The sequence below is a fragment of the Trachemys scripta genome, chromosome 1 (genome assembly GCF_013100865.1).
Source record: "Trachemys scripta elegans isolate TJP31775 chromosome 1, CAS_Tse_1.0, whole genome shotgun sequence".
In the NCBI taxonomy this organism is placed as follows: Eukaryota; Metazoa; Chordata; order Testudines; family Emydidae; genus Trachemys; species Trachemys scripta.
Window position 1 is genome coordinate 54,844,527 of NC_048298.1, and position 23,602 is coordinate 54,868,128.

Genomic DNA, 23,602 nt, shown 5'->3' on the forward strand with positions numbered 1-23,602 from the left:
CACACAGCACTCCGTTCTCCCCAACAGCCAGGATCTTTTTCTCAGCCTGACTGAAGTACCCTCCCAAGCCAGTACCCAAGACCATGACCCCATGGAAGGGACCTCAGGTGAGTTTACCTTTTAAAATATAAAACATAGTTTAAAAGCAAGCATTCTTTAATGATTAATTTGCCCTGAGGACTTGGGATGCATTCGTGGCCAGTACAGCTACTGGAAAAGTCTGTTAACGTGTCTGGGGATGGAGCGGAAATCCTTCAGGGACATCTCCATGAAGCTAGCTTGGAGGTACTCCAAAAGCCTTTGCAGAAGGTTTCTGGGCAGTGCAGCCTTATTCCGTCCTCCATGGTAGGACACTTGACCACTCCATGCTAGTAGCAAGTAATCTGGTATCATTGCATGACAAAGCCTGGCAGCGTATGGTCCCGGTGTTTGCTGGCATTCAAGCAACATCCGTTCTTTATCTCGCTGTGTAATCCTCAGGAGAGTGATATCGCTCATGGTAACCTGGTTGAAATACGGGAATTTAATTAAGGAGACAGACGTGGCCCTTCCTACTGGGCTGTTTGCCTGTGGCTGAAAAGAAATCCTTCCCTGTAGTAAGCCAAGCGCGGGGGGGAGGGGCGATTGGCACTGAGCTTTTCACGTGTGGCTAGCAGGGATCTTCCCTGATACCAGCCATGCGGTGTGGGGAGGGATAAAGCGATCATCCCAGAGAATTGGAGGGGGGGGTTAGTTTGTTTTCTGCTGCTGAAGGTTAACAGGAAAACCGCAGCACTCAATGAGCTTTGCTTGGTATGTGGGAAAGGAGGGCGCAGAAGCCGAAAGACAATGGCTTACCATGGCCGCATGCAAGCCGAATTCTGTTGCCCGGACCTGCATCTGTGATCTCTAGCAGCAAAGCCACAGGCACTCAATATTAAGAGGCAAAATGCAACCTTGCACAGAAATCACATGTGCTATCTAATGTGAATAGTGTTGTTCACCATGAAAGAGTATAAGCATTGTTCTGTAAAATGTATCTTTTTAAAAAATTCTCTCCTTTTTTCCCTCCCTCCAACAGCTGCAAACTTTTCAAGCCTCCCTCCTCCGTCCCGAAGGCTATCTCAGATGAGGCATCGGAAAAAGAGGACGCGAGACGAGATGTTCGTGGAAATCATGGAATCCACCCGCAGTGAAAGAGCTCATCTGAATGAGTGGAAGGACACGGTTTCAAAGTATAGGAAAGATGCCAGTGAATGTGAGGACAGGAGGGACCAACGTGAGTAGAGAAGAGACGCTCGAGATGAGTGGTGGTGGCAGGAAGATCAGAGGAGGCAGGATGCAACGCTGGGGCTGCTGTGTGAGCAAACAGCCATGCTCCGGCGTCTGGTGGAGCTTCAGGAACGGCAGCAGGATCACAGACTGCCGCTGCAGCCCCTGTATAACCCTCCCTCCCCCTTCACCATGTTCCATAGCCTCCTCCCCCAGACGTGTAAGAACATGGGGGGGGAGGCTCCGTGCACCCTCCCATTCCACCCCAGTGGACAGCCCAAGTAAAAGGCTGTCATTATTTTAATCTTTTTTTAGTGGCCTTTTCCTTCCCGCTGATCCTCCTCCCAAACCCCACCCAGGCTACCTTCTCAGTTCTCTCCCTCTTTTTATAATCAATTAATAAAGAATACATGATTTTTAAACGATAGTGACTTTATTTCCTTTGAAAGCAAGCTGTGATCGAAGGGGGTGGGTTTTCATCATTCTTTGCCTACAGAGAATGAGTCAATAAAGGGGGTGGGTTTTCATCACGGAGAAACAAACAGAACTTTCACATGGTAGCCTGGCCAGTCATGAAACTGGTTTTCAAAGCTTCTCTGATGTGCCACACTTCCTGGTGTGCTCTTCTAATCGCCCTGGTGTCTGGCTGAGTGTAATCAGCAGCCAGGCGATTTGCCTCAGCCTCCCACCCCGCCATAAAGGTCTCCCCCTTATTCTCACAGAGATTTTGGAGTACACAGCGAGCAGCAATAACAATGGGGATATTGGTTTGGCTGAGGTCTGAGCGAGTCAGTAAAGCGCGCCAGCGACCTTTTAAACGGCCAAATGCACATTCCACCACCATTCTGCACTTGCTCAGACTGTAGTTGAACAGCTCCTGACTCCTGTCCAGGCTGCCTGTGTATGGCTTCATGAGCCATGGCATTAAGGGGTAGGCTGAGTCCCTAAGGATAACTATAGGCATTTCAACATCCCCAACGGTTATTTTCTGGTCCGGGAAGTAAGTCCCTTGCAGCAGCCGTTTAAACAGAGTAGTGTTCCTGAAGACGCGAGCGTCAGGAACTCTTCCTGGCCAGCCCACGTTGATGTTGGTGAAACGTCCCCTGTGATCCACCAGTGCTTGCAGCACCATTGAAAAGTAACCCTTGTGGTTTATGTACTGGGTACCCTGGTGCTCCGGTGTCAAGATAGGTATATGGGTTCCATCTATCGTCCCACCACAGTTAGGGAATCCCATTGCAGCAAAGCCATCCACTATGGCCTGCACATTTCCCAGAGTCACTACCTTTCGTAGCAGCAGCTCAATGATTGCTTTGGCTACTTGAATGACAGCAGCCCCCACAGTAGATTTGCCCACTCCAAATTGATTCCCGACTGACCGGTAGCTGTCTGGCATTGCAAGCTTCCACAGGGCTATCAACACTCGCTTCTCAACTGTGAGGGCTGCTCTCATCCTGGTATTCTGGTGCTTCAGGGCAGGGGAAAGCAAGTCACAAAGTTCCATGAAAGTGCCCTTACGCATGCAAAAGTTTCGCAGCCACTGGGAATCGTCCCACACCTGCAACACTATGCGGTCCCACCAGTCTGTGCTTGTTTCCCGGGCCCAGAATCGGCGTTCCACGGATAGAACCTACCCCATCAACAACATGATCTCCAAAGCGCCGGGACCCGCGGTTTGAGAGAAGTCTGTGTCCATGTCCATGTCCTCATCCTCACCACTCTCGTCGCCGCGCAGCCGTCGCCGCCTCCTCCTTGCCTCGTTTTTCTGGTCCTGGTTCAGCATAAACTGCACAATAATGCGTGAGGTGTTTACAATGTTCATGACTGCTGTCTTGAGCTGACTGGGCTCCATGCTTACCGTGGTATGGCGTCTGCTGTGTTCACCCAGGAAAAAAGGCGTGAAACAGTTGTCTGCCGTTGCTTTCATGGAGGGAGGGGTGAGGCTGTACCCAGAACCACCTGCGACAATGTTTTTTGCCCCATCAGGCAGTGGGATCTCAACCCAGAATTCCAATGGGCGGGGGAGACTGCGGGAACTATGGGATAGCTATGGGATAACTACCCACAGTGCAACGCTCCGGAAATCGACGCTAGCCCCGATACATGGAAGCACACCACTGGATTAATGTGCTTAGTGTGGCCGCATACATTCGACTTTATACAATCTGTTTCCAAAATTCGAATTCTGTAAATTCGGATTAATCCCGTAGTGTAGACATACCCTTTGATGTGAGAAGAGTTTACACTGGTGGGGCTACAGCTTAGAGCCACTGACAGCATGTGAGACAGCCTATCTATCCCACACAACTGCAAATTGGCTTTCATTCTCTTAGAAAAACAAAGGATTCATTGTCACACCCCAATGGTCCCCTCCCTCAGGGAGTCCCCAGGGAAGGCAGATCAGCATTGTACGTGGCTAACGCTGTTGCAAGCATCGCAAAACATTTTGGGGAGGGTAAAAGGTGTGTGAATGAGGAATGGAAGATTCCTTTGCAGGAGTACGAGAGGCCAAAGGGGGTGGGAAGAAGAAAGATAAAAAGTACAGAACGGGTTAACTCGGCACTTTAGCTAGCTCTGTGTGAAGATAAGATGCTGACTCCGGCCCGAGGTTATGGGCTTGATGAGAAATCTACAGACGCCTGGTCATGAGAAGAGGAGAACTAAGTGGAGCAAAGCTGCAAAGATAGCAGCAAAAACAGAGAGAATGAGGTGGCAACGGTGAAAGCCAACAGAAGGGAAAACAAATTCTCCAGAGCCGGTGTGTTTTGGGCAGCCGAGAAGGCCACAGCAAGCCGACTGGGACTGGTACAAAGAGCACCAGGCACAGAGGGTCCTGGACGACAACACCCCCAAAGGAACCCAGGACTTAAAAACCCTCCCGAGAGCTGGAGCAATTTGGAGATTACAGCAGATTCTTGGATGACCTGGGCCCAGGGCAAGAACTCCCATCCACCCCTCCCCTCTTCTTCTTACATTACACCCAGGCCTGGCCAGCTTTGGGTAGTGCATGTGTGAGTATGAAAGTGGGTTAGGGCTTGGGGCTCTAATGCTTTCTTTCTTCCCCTGAGTGACGTTGGAGCATTCCCAGCACTCTCTGCTGTATTTTATTATTTTATTAATAAAGATTTAAAATTTAGACACTTGGTGTGCCTCGTCATCTCCTCCCCAAAAAAGATCCTGTCGCCCAGCCTGATCAACTATGGCCCAGGCAGATTGGTAACGAAAATCAATTACCACACAGAATACAAAGTGTACAGTGCTCACTTTATATTTATTTTTTATTACAAATATTTGCACTGTAAAAAACAAAAGATATAGTATTTTTCAATTCACCCAAGACAAGTACTGTAGTGCAATCTCTTTATCATGAAAGTTGAACTTACAAATGTAGAATTATGTACAAAAAATAACTGCACTCAAAAGCAAAACAATGTAAACTTTAGAGCCTACAAGTCCACTCAGTCCTACTTCTTGTTCAGCCAATTGCTAAGACAAACAAGTTTGTCTACATTTGCAGGAGATAATGCTACCCACTTCTTGTTTACAATGTCACCTGAAAGTGAGAACAGGTCCTCTGGAATGGTGGCCAAAGCATGAAGGGAGGCATGTAAATACCTTGCAATTCTGCCTGCAAAACTGCCATGTGAATGCCTGTTCTCACGTTCAGGTGACACTGTAAATGTAAACAAACATTTTCTTAGTAACTGGCTGAACAAGAAGTAGGACTGAGTGGACTTGTCAGCTCTAAAGTTTACATTGTTTTGTTTTTGAGTGCAAATACGTAACAAAAAAACTACATTTTAAAGTTTTATATATATAAAAACAGAATGGAACATCCAACCCTAGTGACTGGTTTACAGCAGCATATTTTCATATATATACTTTCAAGGCTCTTTGCAAGTAAAAGGTGAGAAACATATTTTTAGAAAAAGGTCAAAACTGTGATTGTCCTTTATATTTCTAAGTTTCCAAAATAGAAGTAGGTGGCCTTGGCTTCCAGAGCTCTAAAGGCCGACTATGCTTAATGGACATTACAGACATTAACCCTCCACACTTTTATTGCAACTATTAAATCCTACCTAAGAGTCAAAGGAAATAAAGACTCAGTCAACATACACTGGCAACTAGTGCCCAGACTGTATGGACTCCTGTATGCTGTGTTTCTTAATGAACACAACAAGCAACTAGTATGCAAGTGCAGGGATTACAGTCTTACTGAGGTACAATCAGGCCAAAATAGTATATTTAAATTTGTACAGTGATACAATCTTTCACTGTAGCTATGTCATTATATAGTATATGATCTGTAACAGAGTGGGTGCCATTAAATGTCAATCTCTAATGTGTTAATGAAATTCCTCGGAAAGGACAAAACTCCTTGGCGTCTGCATGTGATAGGATGAGATGTGGAAACCCCACACTGGACAGGCGGGGGAGGAGGGGGAATTAAAGGATAATTCTGGGCCGAGGTAGCCCCACCCCTCCAGCCCTGCAGAGCATGCTCCAACTGGAGAAAGGGGTGACAAGGAAACAACTCAGCGCAGAAGAAGGGGTGCTGAGGTGGAGGACAATCTACCATGAAGGCTCCTGACAAGGGTGCCGGAGAAACCTCCATGAGGCAATAATAATGTATGCTGAGCCTGGTTGGGGCTGATAGTTTGGTTGCCTTTTCTTTTTACCTTATTATGGACTGGAAGCTGATGGAGAAAAGCAGACAGTAGGAAGTGACCCAGGGAGCACCTCAGCAGGCACCTTGCCAGGCGCTGTTAGAGCCCAGTGGAGAGGGCAGGCCTGGGCTCCCCTACCACTGCCCCTACTACAGGAGGGACCCAAGCCATCTGCTGACCTCATTGTATCTCCAATTAAAGGAGGGCCTGAATTGCAAGACCTAGCCACTGGGAGGTGGCACTAAGTGTGCTAATCACTAGGCCACCTAACCCACCCACATACATTGCACTATGATTTTTATTTTAATTACCAGTTTTCCATAGCCCCACAGTCTATGTTCTGACAATCTTATTAATAGCTAGTGCAAATTTGGAAGATGCTTTCTTTTGTTTGCTTTCCTCATTAGATAATATAGAACGTCTGTCATATTTCCTGCAATACATGGCCAGTAAGCTTGTTCATGGGTTGTTTGGGGCTGATGCCAACCCAAAAGTCAAGCCATTATTCTGGAACAAGGACTTAGAAGTATTAGTGATAAGCAGAATTTCTGTTTGTTATAATCATCCTCTAATTCCATTTGGAGGTTGTGACTAGTATAGATAATTTTTAACTCTTGAAAGCATCTAGAAAACTGTTTTGAAAAACCTTAAACCTGTGGAGAAAAATCAAACTTGTCTTGGTTTGTACTGCTGCTGTTAGCAGCATATGCACTACGTTATGCTCTACTCTATATTACCACATGAACACATTGTATCAAGCTGACCTAACAATAAACAAAAATATCACATTGAGCAATGCTGCTAAGGCTAACACGCAAACTGAAGACATCAAGGAAAATATCCCATTGTCTTACAGCACAACTAGGACCATAAAAGGGCACAACACACAGAACAGTTGTTAAAAAATGTATCTTATTTCCTAGCCTGAGTTTCATATCACAGATCGGGGTTACAAAAGGCTATATCAGGGGTCGGCAACCTTTCAGAAGTGGAGTGCCAAATCTTCATTTATTCACTCTAATTTAAAGTTTCACGTGCCAGTAATACATTTTAACATTTTTAGAAGGTCTCTTTCTATAAGTCTATAATATATAACTAAACTATTGTTGTATGTAAAGTAAATAAGGTTTTTAGAATGTTTAAGAAGCTTCATTTAAAATTAAATTAAAATGCAGAGCCCCCCCGGACCGGTGGCCAGGACCCGGTAGTGTGAGTGCCACTGAAAATCAGCTCGCATGCCGCCTTCAGCACACGTGCCATAGGTTGCCTACCCCTTGGCTATATCCATCACAAGGCAGGCGTTGGTATCCTTTTTGAAAGAAAGAAAGAAAGAAAGAAAGAAAGAAAGAAAGAAAGAAAGAAATCAAAAATAATAACCATAAACTAATAAAGCCAATTATTACACTGCACAAATAGGAAAATTTAAATTCAAGGTCTCCAAAGAGATGAGAAGATTATGATGAGTTAATGTACAAGCATCACTAAGATTCAGAGACTAATGGTTTCTGATCACCCAATCACTTCTTGTTCATCTAACCATTTCTTCTGTTGCATCCTATTTGGCTGCCAAGGTGGATTTAACACCTGAAGCTTGGTTGTTGCTCTTTGTGTTTTTTTCATTGTCAGCGACCACGTGGGTATGTGTTACTTCTGTCAGTAGTATTCTGAATATCCTAAAGAAAGAGTCTGTGTTCTCTGGTTTTCTGCAGGTGTTTCAGTTCTTCCTATAGTACTGACCTTCACAGATAGTTATAATATATGACACTAGAGAGGATGGTATAGCTGTTATTTTGGTAGGTTGACAGCTACTTTCTGTTTGGAACTAACCCCTCACATTTGCAATGGTAGTTATTGTTATAGTATCTGTTGTGTGCAGATTTCCTAGTATGTAGTTCTTTTGTAACTATTTCAGGGTTAATTGACTGGTTCCACAAGCTTGTTAGATACTAGGGCTAAAGTTTTTCTCCTTCTTCATCTAAATTGATGAATAAAGTGTTAATAGAGACTAATAAAGTGTTAATGGAGACTGATCTTTATTTCCTGGCCCCAAACACATGACATGGCTTATAATTACTAAAAGTTAAGGAGGATCAGTAGCTATTGACTTGGAGGTGATCAAAAACCAGAATTTGCCCCTCTGCTATTTCAACATTTGTTTTCATGCCAAACAGTGATAAAAAGTTGAAATATAAAACCTTTTTGTGGAAAGAGAAGTTTTGAAAAATTTTGATTTACAAATGCAGAGGGAGAGATGTCTATGTGTGATAGGAGATGTAGTCCAGCTAGGGAGCACAGCCCCTGGGAAGAATGGGGACATGAGGGAACCAGAACTACAGCTCCCATGAGACACCAAACTAGAGATTAATATTGACCCAACATGAACTATTTAGTTTTGATTTTTTCTGATGGAAAATTGTGCCCAAGTCAGATTTCAATGACTACCCATTTTTCTAGGAAAATGTTTTATTTGACATTTTTTTTACCAGTCCCAACGAATACTACCATAGGTACTAAAAGTAATGCTCAATCTACAACCCTAGGATGAACAAAGGTTAGAACAGCAGCTTGAGCTTTGGTTTTCTTTGCATGTGTATGTTTTAGTTCATTATGTCAGTTTTATGTAAAATACTTTTAAAGTAAACTCTAAAATACATGAAAATTATGGGAATGATTTTCAAAAGCACAAAGGGAAACCCTTTGATCTTAATCAGTGTTGGGCATTTAATTCCCCTTTATATCTTTAAAAATCTACCTCTATAGTCACCCCACACACACACTATGCTCTAACGGATCTTTCAGCACCATGGATTTATATAAAATAGAACTGAAAAATGCTTATTAGGTCAGCCAGTCTGTCCCCACCTAATGCACTAAAATATGACTGTAACCTAGCTTATAATTTTCTAGAATTTTTCCACTCTGCCTTTACAAGAGCAAAGTGATGGGGACTTCCATCGTTTCCTTTCAGTGACTAAGCCACAATATAATATAGCTCACTGTCAGGAAGACTTTCCTGATTGTTATTTGAAATTTTCTTTCTTAATATCATTACATTATTCTTAGTTTCACCTTTCAGAATACTAAATAATTCCTTCCTTCTTGGGATTTACAACCTTCTAAAACTCGTAGACTGTTATCATCTTACATCATAGTCATTGCTTAGACAAGCGATATATATTTAGTTCCTTTAATCTTTTTTTAGTAAGTCAATCCTCCTTGCTATATAATCATTTTTATTGTTGTCCTCTGCACTCCTTGCTTTATATCAATGTCTTTTTGAGATGGATGAGCCCAGAAATGAATGCAAATTGCAGGTGTGGTCTCAGTAAAGCCAACAATCAAATTCCTGCTCCATGACTGGCTGCCTCTGCCCTTGCAGCAAACCCCCTCCCCCCAGACCTCACATGGTCCATTATATTAATCTGTTTATACCTCAACTTTTAAAATAAATTGTATTTAGGAAAATTTTAAAAAGGATTATTGACCAGAGAACCTACTTATTCCTCTTGGTTCCTTAAGACTTTTACAGGTGATGATGTTTGAAGTCCAAATGATATTAGTTCCGGAGATAGTAATTATAAGAACTCCCTTGAATGGTCTATTATGCAAATACGTATTTAAAGAGTTATTAAAACACAGATTTCGACGTCAAAGCCACAAAAGTTCCTTTGGAATGTTTCTGGTTTATTACATATTTGCCTTTAGGGACTTTTACAATACAGTCTATGTTATCGAGGCTGACATGAGCCTTCTTTATGATGAGTCTTCTTGCCACCATAAACTGTAGCCACTGTGGTCTAATCAGGTCAAATTTCACTAAAAGAGTCCACAATTTATGGATCACTACAATATGGATTGTAATAGCTCCTTTGGAAACATGACAGTTGGCCCTCAATATTTTGCTGCTGCAAATATATGTTCAATCTATATGCTAAAACCCTCATGAACATTGTTTTCAGAGTTCTGTTCTATTCTATTCATGTTTTATGCTATGCTACCTCTAGCCTTCCATTAAGACTAGCATCTGTCAGCAGTTGCTGGTTGGGTACAAAATCCACTTTTCTAAAGTCATGTTACACAGCTGTCTCCCAACGCCTCAGGTTCAGCAAACAAACTAAAGCGGTGCAGTGCTGAACCAAAAAAGACATTTTTTAATTACAGGAGTACAAAATAACATTTGAAACCACTTTCTATTTTTTATCTGCAAGCCTATACATTAAAAAACCTTTTTTTCAAGTTTAATAAAAATAAACATATTCCCAGGCTGAACCTTAATCATGTTATGTTAGCAACAAATTTGTTTGTTATTTTTAGGACTATTATAATCACCTGAAATATCCAAATAAGCATTTATAATGGAAAAGCAATGTAACTATTGCTACCTCTAACCGAAGAGTGCCACTATCATATTGGAGCCCCCTTCATATCGTATTAAGTCTATTTTTTTAGGGCAAAACCATTAGATACAATGGTGATGGGCATATTAGCATATCTTAGAGCTTGAGATAAAGCTAAAGGGGGATTTAGATAAAACAGATGGACCCTGGAGAAGTGACAACGACTCACTTTCAGATCAGGGCACTGAAATATTTTCTAGTGCTTCATGACATACACAACTCTCCCTTGAGCTTTTAACATGACAGAACTGGCTGCTGTGCTGAATTTGAAACCTGAGAGATATTGAAACATGACAAACCATAGGGATCTGAAGAGTAACCACATGAAAGGGGAGTTTCCCATGACAGCCAAATATAATCTCAAACTCTTCTATACTGGCTTTAAATACATTATGAGCTCAACTCTTTACCTGCCTGAGACACACAGGAGGCAGCCAAATTCTTAAGTGTAACACTTCTACATGGAAAATATCTGGCCTGTGTGAAGTAAAACACTCTGTGACAGATATTGCAACCACATGAAGTATCTTTGGGGACCATTGTATTAAGTTTATGAATGGTTTATGTACAATTGTGTTCTACTCCATGGGGGAGGATTACCACAAATCCTCCAGAAACTAAAAACAGCAGGTTATTAAGGCGAGTCATTGAGACCAAACAACTCCAGAAAGGTACCAACCCCAACATGTATCATGATCAATGGAAATGGAGTTAGAGAATCCAGGTTCCCTGGAGGGACTGTTATTGAATGGACACCAGTGGAACAGGGAATGCTGGGAGCTAGGCCACATGGAGAAAGCAATGCACAGGGTTAATAAATGCCATGCACCTGTCTCAACGGGTGGGGGAACTTGATGGGGCTGGTGGTGAAAGGGGGACAGTGACAGCAGCAAGGGAGGGAGACACTCACTAAGGGACACTAGGTAGATCCTCCCCCTAGGAGTCTCTGGCACCTATTGGCTGTAGGGGGAGGGGTGTTGATTGGCCACATTCCCCAGCTCTCATGATCTAACAAACCATGGGGGCCTGGGTTAAGAGAAGTAAAAGACCTGGAATTTTGGTGATGGATCTCGGGCTCATGGGATAGGGTCAGACCTTGTGGCCCTTGCAGGTCAAGGTGAGTCCTTGTGGCCCTTGTAGGCCGTGGTCCCCACCCCCTGTCCCCTCATGGGGAGGAGGGTGCTGGGACCCAGAGAGAGCTGAGTCCTGGGTGGAATGGGCTGAGGAAAGCCTACCCTGAGTTATAGGTTATACGGTAAGGAGTCCTGTAACCACACTGGAACCAATTAAGTGCCTGGTGTAGGAGATTATGGGTGATGGGTGGGTAGCACCCCTTCTCTGTGTTCAAATTTACCAAAAGTTGTGGCTTGACACTTAATTCTGTGCATGTATCTGTCCTCATTTTGTCTCTGTGTCCACATCAAAGTTCCATTTGTTCTATGTAACCTGCATTCAGCTTCACTCTTTGCTAATGAAACACTGAAGAGGTTTGCATATACTGTTTCAAACTGGATATTCCATAGACTCACACAAAGAAATTGATTTTGGTATAAAAAGGTGAGCTTGAACTGGCACAGGGCTTTCTTTCTGAGCCAGCAAATGGACATGAACTTTTGTCCAAAGGGGCCTCAACCCTGCTACCAGGGTCCCCATAAGACTGATGGGTGACTCCTGGTATATTTAGTGTGCATTTAAATCTGTTTATTGTTTTTTTTAATGTTCTGTCTGTGATGCTTTTTCCCTATGAATAAATGTGCTTGCTCAGAAAGAGCTGTTTGGATTACTGGTAAATCACATTTATCATAGCCCTCAGAGAGAAACCAAAGCCCAGGTGCTGGCCATTAGGCAGACTGGCTTGCTGGAGATAGCACAATGTAAGACAGAGGGCTATGCAACCTTAAAACCCCTGCTCAGAAGGGAGTGGGACATAGGTCCCTGACCAGAGATAGGTGGTGGCTGGAGGTCTGAGACCTGACTGGGCATTCCTGAAGTAGACCATGAAGGAGGAACATAAGTACAGTCAGCCTGAAACTGTGACAGATTTTATATTCAGCAAGCAATTCTACAGTTACCTTTCCATCCCGTGTCTATGGGCTCTGGACAATATGAGTTAAAAGTGGATAGGCAGGACTGGACCACAGGAATGTTCAGGCACCCTGTTCCTTATATCATACCTGTGCTTTCACACACAGCAGGCACTGGAGTTGGGTGTGGGTAAGGGGAAGAAAAATACATTCAGGCACTGACCCAGAGTATCAGGTACTGTGCAGGAAATTCCTACGTTCTCCCTGACCAGTTGAACATGATTGCTGTGAAAACCCACAAAAACTCTTACATAGCTGGTCAAAGCTGTTCTCTGGTGACCACGTGTTCAATCAGAGATAGATTACAGAAAAACAACTACACACAGAGTGGCAACACCTCACCCTCACGTTGCCATCTCTTTGCTCTGGGAGTGTTGAGCAGCAATGTGGAGGCAACGCATTTGACGGGTACCAGATGCACAGAAGTCCCTATCCCCTGTATCTCACTGTACATAGTGGATCAAGATGTCATGCACTATACCGTATGTAAAACAGATGTGGTTTTGCTGTCAACATAAGATATTTTACTTCAGCTGAGTCCATTGTGTCCTGCTACACTTTCAACAGAGGTTGTTTGGTGACTGCCATCTATGCTTATCTGCTACTGACCAGCTGCCTAGGTGTCCTGTCACATGCAGAGAGATGCCCATTCCACTTGCTGGCCTTCATTCTTCTGACTGACTCAATAGCCTCCCTCATCAATGTAAGCAAGAATTTACACTCCCACTTGAATATACCGGTACTGAGTGCATGTATTTTCCTACACTGCATACTTTGGAGCTATGTGCCATAGTCAGCTCTCTCTGGTTTTCATGCAAATATACTGAATTGAGCCCTATGTGTTTAGAGATACAATCAGCCAAGTTAGGAATTTTCTTCTTGAGATTCTATTAAGTTGGCATGTGGGCCTTCTTCAAGAACAGGGAAATGATGTGCAATAGCAATTATGATTATTTTATAGCTGTAAGTGAATAGCTTTAGCCAACAGTTATTGTGTAAATGGTGTGTAATTCTTTACATTAAACCAGCTAACAGAATTGCTATGGAAAAAGCAGTTCTTAGACAAAAGAAGGTTTGTCCAGATTGTAATCTGAGTCCAACAGATTCCTGCTCATATTCCTAAAATTAGAAGGGACCCATTCTCACATTCTTATGGGAACAGTACCTTCCTCCATGAGTAGTCCTATTAAAATCAATAGGGTTACTTGCAGAATTAGGTATTACTCATTCTGGCAGAATCAAGCCCCAACTGATTATTAAGGGAATTGATATGGTACTACGGCACCCTCACTTCTGTACTGTAAGTATTCCTAGAATTCAACAATGCCTGTTACTTATAGGTATACAATTAAACAGCAGTGGTAGGAGAAGTAACTGAAATTGAATTAATTACCAGATTCTAAGCTATATTGACCCTCCTATCCCCACCCCCTCCACAGACAATGGAAATGAACTCCATTGAATACAGGCAGAGGTACAAAAGAGAGAAATGCCAGTCCTACTGCATCATCTCCTCCTTCTTCAAAGCTGTGGAAACCACAAAGGGTTAGCTACTCTCTTTGGCATCATATCTCCCCCGCCCACCCTAATCACACAGAATTTTGGCAGGTAAACTATTGGGTCCATGTCAGCATAGACTTATCTGCTTTCTCCCCCTACGCTGCACAAACCCTACCTTTCCTCCCACACACAGTGTCCTCCTGCAGGAACCATGCTGTCAAGGAACTGGAAGCAGAGCCGGCTCTAGGTTTTTTGCTGCCCCAAGCAAAAAAAATTTTTGGCTGCCCCCCACCCCAGCCCTGGGCTCTCTCCTCTCCCCCTCCCGCAACTGCACCCTCCTTCCGCCGCAGCTCTGGGTCACTGGTAATTCGCTCCCAGGGCGGGTCACTCAGCAGGAATTTTGGATGTGCACAGAAAAGTCAATTTCTGCTTCCATGGCTCAGAAGTGGAAATCCTCCTACGTGCCTGGTACTGTATCTAAAGCTGCCCAGTCTAGTAGAGCCTCCCCACCCTTACTTTTAATTTTAAATTCTAGAGGGATCCATGTACCTCCCTTGCTAGGCTTCAGATAAAGAGCGGCACTGTCCATTTAGTCCACCCAATTCTTTCTTTGGGGGAGAGCCCAGGGCTGGGGCAGCAGAGGGGTGCAGGTGCGGGCCAGAGCTGGGGCAGCAGAGAGTGTGAGTGGGGGAGAGTCCAGGGCTGGGGCAACACAGGGGTGAGGGGGAAGCCCAGGGCTGGGGTGGGGGGCGGCAAAAAACCTAGAGCTGGCTTTGTCCCTACCATTCACAGCAAGCTGCAGGTTTCAGTTCCATACTCCTTCCCCCTCCCTTTCCTGTTACTAACGGCCGAGGGAATGCTGGGAAATGTAGTTCTTTCCCTGCTCCAGGCCTGGCTCTATCGGCAGGGAGCTAACCAAGGAAGTACAGCTCCCAGGGCTCCCTGTTGGTTCTCAGCTCCCATGCTGGATTCTTGAGCCCCTGCAAATATGCCGCCCCAAGCAACTGCTTGCTTTGCTGGTGCCTAGAGCCGGCCCTGACTGGAAGGGCCCAGGGAGAGCCAGGAGTTAGTACAGAGGCACATAGCCTTCACACTTACAGCCCTAGCCTCCAGGGAGAGCCAACCCCCTGCTACTTCCATAGAGACAAACCACAATCTCTCCAAAACTAGAAAGGGAATGATACTACAAATACAACCTTGTGAAGTGCAAAGCCAGAATCAAATCTTCATGAAACCTATTTCTACATACGTGAAAGCTTATGTCATTTTAAAGTTTCTTTCTAACTCATTTATTTGGCACTGAGAGGAGCTATAATTACAGACCAAAACACAATGCTCCTTCTGACGGGAAACCCAGGGACTCATAATAAGTACATATAAACTGCAATAGTGTACTGCTAACCTTTATATATACTGAACTAGCTATCCATATAGTCATGATGAACCATTGTACAAATTGGCCTATTTTAGTTTTATTTTTTGGCCAATTCAAAAGCCAGTAGTACTAAAGTCATTTCATAATTCATACTGACAGATTAAATCTGCTCTTTTGTGTTTTACACCACATGTCATTCTTCATTGGAACCTGCCATATCCTGCCACCAGGACCATTTCTGCTTGTCAGATATATCTGGGCTTTTTCTATAAACACTTAAATGCTAAATATTTCAACCGAAGAAACTAGATGCTTTTCTGAATGAGCTCCAAAATCCAGCATTCCAATCACAAGATTTCTTAGGGCTCGTCTACACTTACTGGGGGATCAACGCACGGCAATCGATGCATCGGCAGTCAATTTAGTGGGTTTAGTGAAGACCTGCTAAATTTACCACAGATCGCTCTCCCGTCAACTCTTGTACTCCACCAGATTAAGAAAAGTAAGGGGAGTCAATGGGAGAGCATCTCCTGTCGACATCACGTAGTTTGGACTCTGAGGTAAGTAGATCTAAGCTACGTCGATTTGAGTTACGCTATTCACGTAACTCAAATTGCATAGCTTCGATCAGATTTCCTATGTAGTGTAGACAAGTCTCTCTACTCTTTCATATTCTTTTTACATTTATCTTACATAAAGTTACTACAGCCAAAAACATTCCAGTATTTATTAACTGTCTGATTGCACTTTTCTGTCAGTCCTCTTATTTTCTTTTTCCTTTGATGGATATATACTTTCCTTAGACTTCCGTCCAATAATAACACAAACATCATGCAGCACCATTCCTTGATTCTCTTTTTTATATGCCTATTTTTACATGCTGTAGAGTGATCTGTTCACCCACTGAACGTCTCCTGTAACTTGATGCAAGAGGAGTCCATGATGGACTGTCTGGTCATTTGTGTTTGTGCAGCACCCAGTGCAAAGGGATTGGGGCTTTTGGACACCAGCTGAGTATAAATGATACAGACCCTGAACTTCAGAGACAGAATGATACAAAAGTATTACTCACAGTAGTGGTTTAAAGAAACGAAGTTACACCTACTGTCCTTATTTTGGTGCTAAAATCTGAGAACACAATTTTCTATTAGCAGTGAAAACAATTTACTTCAATGGGATTATGTATGTGTGTAAGTATTTTCCTGGACTCTGACAAGCTCAGCATTTGGCAGGATCAAACCCATAATGTTCAAACTTTTCATTAGTCTCTAATCCAGGCTGTAGTTGTCCATTGAATTCCTAAGATAAAGAAGGGCAGTTCACAATGCAACAAATACTCTTGCAGTCATGAAATTCTAATTATTTGCAGAGAGGAAGGCTGCATCTTCTTTCGCCCTCCTTGATCTATGGAAACTATATCATACTGTGTACTCATAAAGGAAGAAGTATAATTAATAAGAATATCTGGCATTTATATAATGCCTGCCTCCTAAGGATCTCAAAGGCCTTTATAATGAACAGTGAAGATAGCACATCCACTAACAGCTTGTGGTGTAAAGTTATCTTATTGTTCAATTGCTGTTTTGTTTTGAAATTATGTTGTTATATCTGATTGGCAAGTGATTCCATAGGAAGTTTTAGGGCAGGCCTACACTTAAAATGCTGCATTGGTGCAGCTGCACCTCTGTAGCGCTTAAGATGCTCCTACACCCATGGGAGAGCTTTTCTTGTTGGTGTAGTTAATCCACCTCCCCAAGAGGGGAAGCTCTCCCATTGACATAGTGCTGGGAGGATTAGGTCAGTATAACTATGTAGTTCAAGGGTGTGGATTTTTCATACCCTTGAGCAACACAGTCTGTATATAGTCCTGCCTGGGGTACCAGAGTTGTTCCTTGCAGTGTCCCAATATGTCCTTTGGTTGCTATAAGCGAATATTACAACTGATACTTCAACATGGCAAAAGCACTTTTGCCTGAGAAGCAATTTACTGATTATGCAGATGAGACTGGAATTTGTGAGTACTTGACAGACTTTGAGCTAATGATCACTGTGATCAAGTGCACTGATAAGAAAACAGCATAGTACCGAGTGTTTTAGATGGTGATGTCAAAGCCTTTTACCAGCAGATTCCTAGTGTGGATCATGGATCTTATACACAGTCATGCAAACATTTATAAGACTACTGAGGGGGGATTGCCCTTTCTGAAATACTAGGAAGACACAACATGCGATGTACCTCATCCAGTGCACTAAATGCCACTATAACAACTATGTGGGTGAAACCAATCACTACGCTCTTGAATTAACTCACACAGGAATATGATAAAAGACAAAAACACCCTATCACCTGTAGATGAACACTTTTCCCAAGTGATCACTCTGTATCTGATCTATCAGCCCTCATCCTCAAAGGAAACCTGCATAACACTTTCAAAAAACGAGCCCGGGAGCTTAAAATTCATAACTTAGCTAGACACTAAAAATCATGGTCTTTATAAAAACCCTGGATTTATGGTTTATTACAAGAATCTGTAACTCACTAACACCCCTTGGGTAAAGATGGTCTCGTTCACCCGGTGGTTAACAGGCCACTTCACCTTGAATGGTCCCTTAGTTTAGCACAGGCATCAGCAACCTTCGGCACACGGCCCATCAGGGTAATCCAAAGGCGGGCCACGAGACATTTTGTTTACATTGACCATCCCCAGGCCAGCCAGTCGCAGCTCTCAGTGGCCACGGTTCCCCATTCCGGGCCAATGGGAGCTGCGGGAAGCAGCGGCCAGCACGTCCCTGCGATTACAAATGTGAAAACAGACAATGGAGTTAGTGGAGTTTCCTTAAAGGTATGAGCTGTTAATTCCCAAGCACAGGGTGACTCCTTTATACCAGGTGCAACTTGGTGGGCTGAACTGCAACACTACATGTTTCCTCAACGCAGCCGTAATTGTCTCAGTCCTTTTATCCTTCAGTGACTGCACCACCATATACTTTGAGGTGTCATATACAACCAGCAAATATCGATTTCCAGCTGGTGTTCTTGGTTGTTGGCCTTTCAAGTCAACCTGTATGAAATCCTAAGGTTTACAAGATTCAGGCATTTCCTCTAAAAGAGTTTTTGCCATACTTGTGTTTGTGGTTGTTTGGTGACTGGTATATATCCATATTTAGCAACACCATCCTTTTTAGAAGAAGACTTTCCGCCATTTTCTATTTAAAAATGTGTGCTCCCATCAGCAACAGTGAAGTACTTACAATTATGGTGCAATTACACTTCTGCAGTGATGGAACCCTTGTAGCTACATAGTGCTTGATCTTGATCCTTTTGAAGTCAATGGCAAAAGTACCAATGACTTAATAGTGCAGGATCAGACTGACACAGAATAAAAGGGTCTTAGTGGCTGTGAATTTGGAATGTTGAATTATTTTTTAACCTGAAATTGTATATGACGCAATCTAGATTCTACTGAAGGGACCATGAAAGATTGAAACTAGATTCATAACCCATTAGTAAATTATATCTCCTGGGAATATAGGTGCCTATGAGAATTAATTCTGAAAGAAAATTTTATCTGAATACCTAATTAGGACAAAAAAAAAAATCCTGTGTTAAAAATTGATTCAAGAACCAATTCTGCAATCTCTTCTCAGGCAAAACTCCCACTTACATCTAAATGCCTTTTTCTCCAGGTAAGGATTGCAGGAGAGAGACCACTATGTTACATTCACTTTTCCCTTTTGTTTCTTTAATTGTCCTGTGACTGTTAGCTATTCATGCCTCCACTGTTCTGAAATGTTTAAAGATAATGATACATTCCGCATTCAGTTCTTTTATGCTTTTTAAATAGATGTAACAAGAATATTTGTTCTGAATAGGATTGAATTAAGGGCCTGATTCTGCTCCCATTCAATTTTGCCAAGAACTTCAATAGGAGGAGCAACAAAATTAACAAATAATCAATAGAAGCTACACTGATTTACACCAACTGAGGTGTAGCCCAAAGACACTCTTGATAGAAAAAATAGCAAAATCTCATGTAGTTAAGCTATCTGAAGAGAAGACGAGAGGGAAGAGAGACCCCATAGAGCTAGTAAAGAATCCAGGATTCTTTCATTCTGTTCATTTAACCACTTCTGTTATTTGGCTCTTTCAGAATATGACTAAGGATTTAGGTCTCTGACTATGGCCCTGGCAAGGCTGAGGAAAATAAAATCAATAATTTTGCATTCAGCAAATTCATATATAGGAAGTAAAGATGGTCTCGTTCTCCCGGTGCTTTATTCTCTAAGACCAGAATGAAGATGATTAAATAGACCACTGGTCTGATATTTGCATTTAGGAATATAGGAATTGCCATACTGTAAGAAAAATGTAAGTCTGTCCACCCAGAGAAGGCTGTCTTTATTGTAAGAAAATCAGTCATGTAGCCATATAACAATAGGAGAAAAGTATCCAATCCTGCAACGCGCCGAAGGCTTCACAGGAGATGCTGAGTGCCCTCAGTAAACACTTTAGACAAAAGTATTTTTATTAGATATAATAAGGGGACTAGGGAGAAGAACCACAATAATAAAAAGCCTGAAAGTTTAAGGTCCTATCGGTCCCATTTGTTTAGGGTCCTTGACCTTTAACAGAAGCATTGTATCTGATTAGATTGGCAACACATCCGGGAACTACATTGCAGTTACACAAAGAGAAAGGCAGTAGTTAAAAAACCTCCAGTGATTTTTAGTCACCCTCATAATCTATTTCTCCAAACACTGGGAAAATATACAATAAAATGGACTATTCTTGAAAATGGCCAGTCCTATTACCATTGAAGTTAATGAGAGTTTTGACTTTTTTCCCCAATGAAAACAGGATGGGGCCTTAAAATGGAATAACTAGCTATACATTAAAACTATCTTAGGACTTAAACCATGGAGCCACACAAACATGTTGCCATTCTAAGAACTATCCATTCATGTAGAAGTCGAAGCTCTGAAATAATGAGCCCATTTCTGTTTAAATACAGCATGTGTCAATTCGCTCCTTTTTGAAGGCATATTCCAATGCTTCAAAGTTAATGATCATAGTGACACATGCTGGCTATAGCAGGGAAACACACCACTATGGAGATTCCCCTTTAAAAAGCCCTTCAGTGACTATTAGATTTTGGATCGATTATCTTATTAATGCAAAAGTGACAAAGAATTTCTATTCCCACATTATACCTCTCTCAAATTACAACTGCTCTCTCTGGGTAGCACTACCTCTTGCCTGTTGCACCAGAAATCGTTTCAGAACAGAGTAAAAACTCCTAACCCAACAAATGATGTGAACAATCAATCCTCTATGTTTTAAAACTGCAGAGTGATGCCGGGCTTTATTCTCACTCCACCATATGTTGAACCAGCTTCCCTGCTCCCGTTTAGCCACATTTAAAAAAGCACATTGTAGCAGCTTTCAGATGACAGACCTACTTTCAAACATCCACCTTTCAGGATTTTTTTTTTTAAATGAAGGCTGAGATTTCTTTCCCTCAGAATTTAATTCTTGTCAGCAGCTTGATTTAAAATCCCATGACATTTTAAAACTATAATTAAAAATTCATTTGAAAATTAACAGGTATAGACAAAATAACCCAACCCAATGAGTTCAAATGATCTTTTTATCATTATTATTTCATTAAAAATGAGAACTAGATTACACATTGGTTTTATTATTTTGGAATTAAGACCTGAAATTTATTTATTCAAACTGTGACAAGACTACTGCTTCTCTCCTTTGGCTGTCATAGGAAATAATCAGATTTTTTAAGACCTGGCCAAAATTCATTCATTCTTTCTCTCTTACAATGGGTGCAACATTACAGTTCAAAGGGGACCCTTTTGTTCCCTGCAAATGTTCATGTTTTTAGCCCCTTGCCTCAAGTCTCTGGACTGTTCATTTCAGCATTTTGGTCTATTCACATAAAACTTTCAGTGAGTATTTTCTTAGCTAGAACTGGAGCTTAGTTTAGCGTTTTCCAGCTAAATCAATTGCCCCCAGCTCAGAAGAGTGTGTTGTTATTATTCATTGCTCCCCACGACTCACAAAATAAGCCATCTGCCATCATCGTCCCTGCCGTACATTAATTAAGTTTCCATCAATCAAAAAAAAAAAAACTGGGCAAGAGAGTGAAAGAAAAGCAGGCAGGGAGAGAGAAAAAAAATAAACATGATGCTTAAAGAGCAGAAAGCAACCTTGCTGTTAAAAATGGATCATCTGTGCATCATCCCTCAGGAATAGCGTCAAGCTAATGCAAAAGTTCAGTCAAACACATTTGCCAGCAAGTTCAGAAATTATTCAAATGGCCTTGGTTGACCCCAGCCTGGAGTATAGGAAAGATGCTCGATACCTTGGAAGAGAAATGCTTTGCTCCCATTGTGCAGCCCTTGGACCTGCAGCACTCCAGCTATGGAATTTCCCAGCTGCAATTCTGACAGCACGTCAATCTGCAGCGAGGGGTCCACACCAAACCCTAAAACTGACCCAGAAATGATTAGTTACTCCATTTGCCGAGCATTTAACTTTTCGACAGCGTGAAGAAACAACAAAGAGAACAAGTCGATTAATCCCCTAGCTCCTTCACAGCCTAGTACCTGTAATCAGCAGCGCCTGGGAGAGACAAGCACTCAGCCCGACTGACATGACCTACTTTAACATACATCTCGCCATAAAGTTCCATTTTGACTCAAAAAGCTACACGAGTTTCCGCCAGAAAATTCATGTGAGTTCCTCTCCCAGACTGCAGTGAAGAGAGAGATCGCACTGGCTGCTCTAATTCCATCTGTTTCTTCCTAGATTTTGGGGAGAGTTGTGGGATTTGGGAGATGGGGAGGAGGGAAGGTTGGTTGGTTTTTCCTCTTAATCTGTCTGTCACTCTCTTTCTTCATGCTGCTTTTCAAAATTCTGGGCTTCCACTTACCTGATCTCAGACAGAGGAGAAAGCAGAAGGTGCTTAACCAACTCGCGGACTCCATGGTACGGAGCTAGTCAGTCCATATCCCTCCTTTGAAAGCTGTTGGGAGCAAAATCTCAGAGCCACGCACCCGAGCCGCCTCCTCTTTCAATAGAAAGCTCGGACCCAACAGGCGAGCGAGCAACTTAGCCTCCCCAGTGCGCACATCATTCCTGAACCCTGAGCAGCCGCCGCCCCAGCCCGGAGCCTGCTCGCCCCACGAGCCAGGTGCTGCTGCCTGAGCACACGGTCAGGCGAGCGATACAAGCCAGCCGGAGCCGACCAATGGAGCGAGCCGGCGGAGTGAGAAGCGCAGCCCGGTCCCGCCGCCAGGCAGAGACAATGGAGAGCCTAGCGGGCTGCGAGAGGATAAATTGCTCCTCTGGGGCGGGGGAGGAGGATGAGACGCTCCTGTGGCCCTTGCTCCCACGGGCTCTGTCTCCAAGCCTCGCCGCCGTTACCAAGCGCAGCTCCTGGGCTCACGAGCAGCTGGCGCCGCCGCCTCCCCCTCGCGGGCTCCCGCTGGAGCTCCAGTCTCCTCCCCAAGATCGGAGGGGGACACTCGTGGGGCGGCGGGGGGCTGGGCGCCCTGCCTAGCCTTGGGCCAATAGCTGCAGGCAATGGGGGTTGTCCGTCCCCTTCCCCCCCCCCGCGTCTCAGCTCCCCCCAAGACCCAGCTAGGTTAATGCCGGGAGCCCCAGACTTCCCGGGTGCTGCCTAAAATGGGGGCCCTCCATCTTAGGATCCTCCCTGTCCAAGGGCGGGGAGCCCCAGCTCCCATCATCAGAAAGGAGCTAATGGGCAGAGAGATGGGGAGCCTCAGTTACCCCTCTCTGCACCCCACTGGCCGAGGAGCTAACAGGCAGTGGCGTGGGATGGGGGATCCCATCAATATAGGGATCATCGGGATGATCTCCATGCACCTCATTAAGGGGAAGCCTGTGTGGGCCCCTCCGGCCCCTGGACCATGGTGTGTAGGGCAGGGAGAACGCAGTTTTCCCCTGCATACCCCACTGGGCCTCTAGCTAAGGGCAAGGCGGCAGGCAGGCCTGCCTTCAGCAAGGGTGGGATTGTCGCTTCCTGGGTGCTCTGGAAATAGCAGGTGGTGTGGGGGTGTGAGTGGGAGCCATAAGAAAGAAGCAGGGCCGGTGCAATCCATTAGGTGACCTAGGCAGTCGCCTAGGGCACTACAATTTGGGGGGTGGCAACCGTGGCGGTATTTTGGCGGTGGGACCTTCCACTGCCTCTGTGGGGGGCGGCATTTCAGGGCAGGAACTTCTGCTGCCTAGGGCAGCAGAAAAGCTGGCAGCGCTCTTGGAAAGAAGGTGCGGGTTCATCCTGTGTGAGG

At 43.7% G+C, this 23,602-nt stretch overlaps 1 protein-coding gene across 1 annotated transcript in view; it reads right to left on the minus strand.

The window, feature by feature from the left end:
- NELL2 (neural EGFL like 2) overlaps window positions 1-22,742 on the minus strand; it is a 233,886-nt gene extending 211,144 nt beyond the window's left edge. Inside the window, exons 1-2 of the mRNA XM_034769935.1 lie at window positions 22,222-22,742; window positions 21,652-21,780 (exon numbers count right to left, since the gene is read on the minus strand). Coding sequence (XP_034625826.1) covers window positions 21,652-21,780; window positions 22,222-22,276 — 184 coding nt within the window. The 5' untranslated portion in view covers window positions 22,277-22,742. The remainder of the gene's footprint in view (window positions 1-21,651; window positions 21,781-22,221) is intronic.
- Window positions 22,743-23,602: the final 860 nt, after the last annotated feature.